Source organism: Argiope bruennichi, chromosome 10 (assembly GCF_947563725.1).
Source record: "Argiope bruennichi chromosome 10, qqArgBrue1.1, whole genome shotgun sequence".
Classification (NCBI taxonomy): Eukaryota; Metazoa; Arthropoda; class Arachnida; order Araneae; family Araneidae; genus Argiope; species Argiope bruennichi.
In genome coordinates this window covers 44,366,034-44,367,493 of record NC_079160.1, presented here as the reverse complement: position 1 = coordinate 44,367,493, position 1,460 = coordinate 44,366,034, and the positions used below count along the sequence as shown (strand labels likewise).

At 33.5% G+C, this 1,460-nt stretch overlaps 1 protein-coding gene across 1 annotated transcript; it reads right to left on the bottom strand.

The window, feature by feature from the left end:
- Positions 1 to 250: 250 nt before the first annotated feature.
- Positions 251 to 1,189, bottom strand: LOC129987519 (zinc finger protein 28-like). Its single transcript, XM_056095490.1, has one exon. The coding sequence runs from the start codon at positions 1,187 to 1,189 to the stop codon at positions 251 to 253; it is 939 nt and encodes a 312-aa protein (XP_055951465.1).
- Between the last annotated feature and the right edge of the window lie 271 nt (positions 1,190 to 1,460).

The window sequence follows — 1,460 nt, the reverse complement described above, 5'->3', positions numbered from 1 at the left end:
GTCAGAATCCACTAAACTTATTTTAATTAAATTTCCAGGTTCAGAATGCACCAAATAGATTTCATTTGCATCTAAGGAATGAGAATCAATTGATTATGCATGAAACTAAATTATACATTTATTCAAAATATTTTTTTTCTCCACATTAATCATTATTAAAAAGATACATAAAGATCTTAGTTTAATATATGAGGTAGAATTGTTCGTGCAAGTTTCGTATGAAATTCCATGACAAACATTCCTCAATTGATTAGTCAGTCAAGATAGTGTCATTTGAATCTTCGTATAAGAAGTCCGTCAAATCAATATCGAATGAATCACTGGAGTTAGAATTCACTAAATTTATTTTAATTGAATCTCCAGGATTAGAATCCATCATATCAACTTCAATTAAATCGCCATTGTCAGAATCCACCGAATTGATTGCATTTTCACCTCTGGCATGAGAATCAATCAATCGATTAAACAAGTCAGTTTTAATTGAAACTTCTTGATGTGAACTCTTCGATTGACTAGTCTTTAGAACAAAGTCTTTGGGACTCAAATTGTTGGTAAAGGATCTATTTTTCCGATGCACACGTTGATGACACGATAAGCTTCTTTTATAATCAAAACCCTTACCACACGTGTTGCACTTATAAGTTTGCTTTGGTTTCACAGCTATTTGCTCACATAAATTTTGACTACCCAGCTTTTTGCAGATTTTGCAAGTATAATATTCTTCAACAGTGTGAAACAGCAAGTGCTGGTCTAAATGTTGTTTATTTACAAGCGTTTCATCACACAGGTGACACTGAAATGCTTTGTCATGCCAATCCAAGTGACATTTCAATTCAAGCCAGGTAATAGAAGTTTTGTAGCAAGTTTTACATGATTGTCTCGTTTCTTTAAAATGAGCTATTAAATGCTTGCAAAATTCCTGTTTATCATCAAATGATTCATTACATATGCTACAATCACCAATTGCCTCGCCTGTGTGGGTCTCCAAATGGTCAGCAAAACTATTGCAGTTTGTAAATGGTTTTTTGCAGATTTCGCACAAATAGTTATGGGCAGGAATTTGTGGAATAGCTGTGTCTTTGCCTTCTATAGCATCTCTTAAAGGAACTGTTGTTTCTTTGCCAAGCGTTAGCTGGTCATTTATGTGATTGGTCAAAGCACACTTCATTAGCATTTTTTTCTTCCACATTTCTGAAAAAAAAAATATAATGATTCGTTCTATTCAGATTGTAAATGTAATGCAAATATAAAAGACACAAAGGAAAATATTTTGAACAAAGATAATTTACTTTAGTACAAAAAAGGAACCAGAGGAAAGAGTCATACACTTACCTCTTACTTCCTTCAGCTCTTTCTCGGTCATTCTGTCGTGCATTTACCTCATTCTCAGCTCTCTCGATTGGTCACTCTTTTCTGTATTTATTTACCTCATTCTTGGCTCTCTCAATCGGTCATTCTGT

Excerpts from the sequence above, each read along its gene's own strand:
- LOC129987519 (XM_056095490.1), bottom strand. The coding sequence starts at position 1,189 with ATGTGGAAGAAAAAAATGCTAATGAAGTGTGCTTTGACCAATCACATA.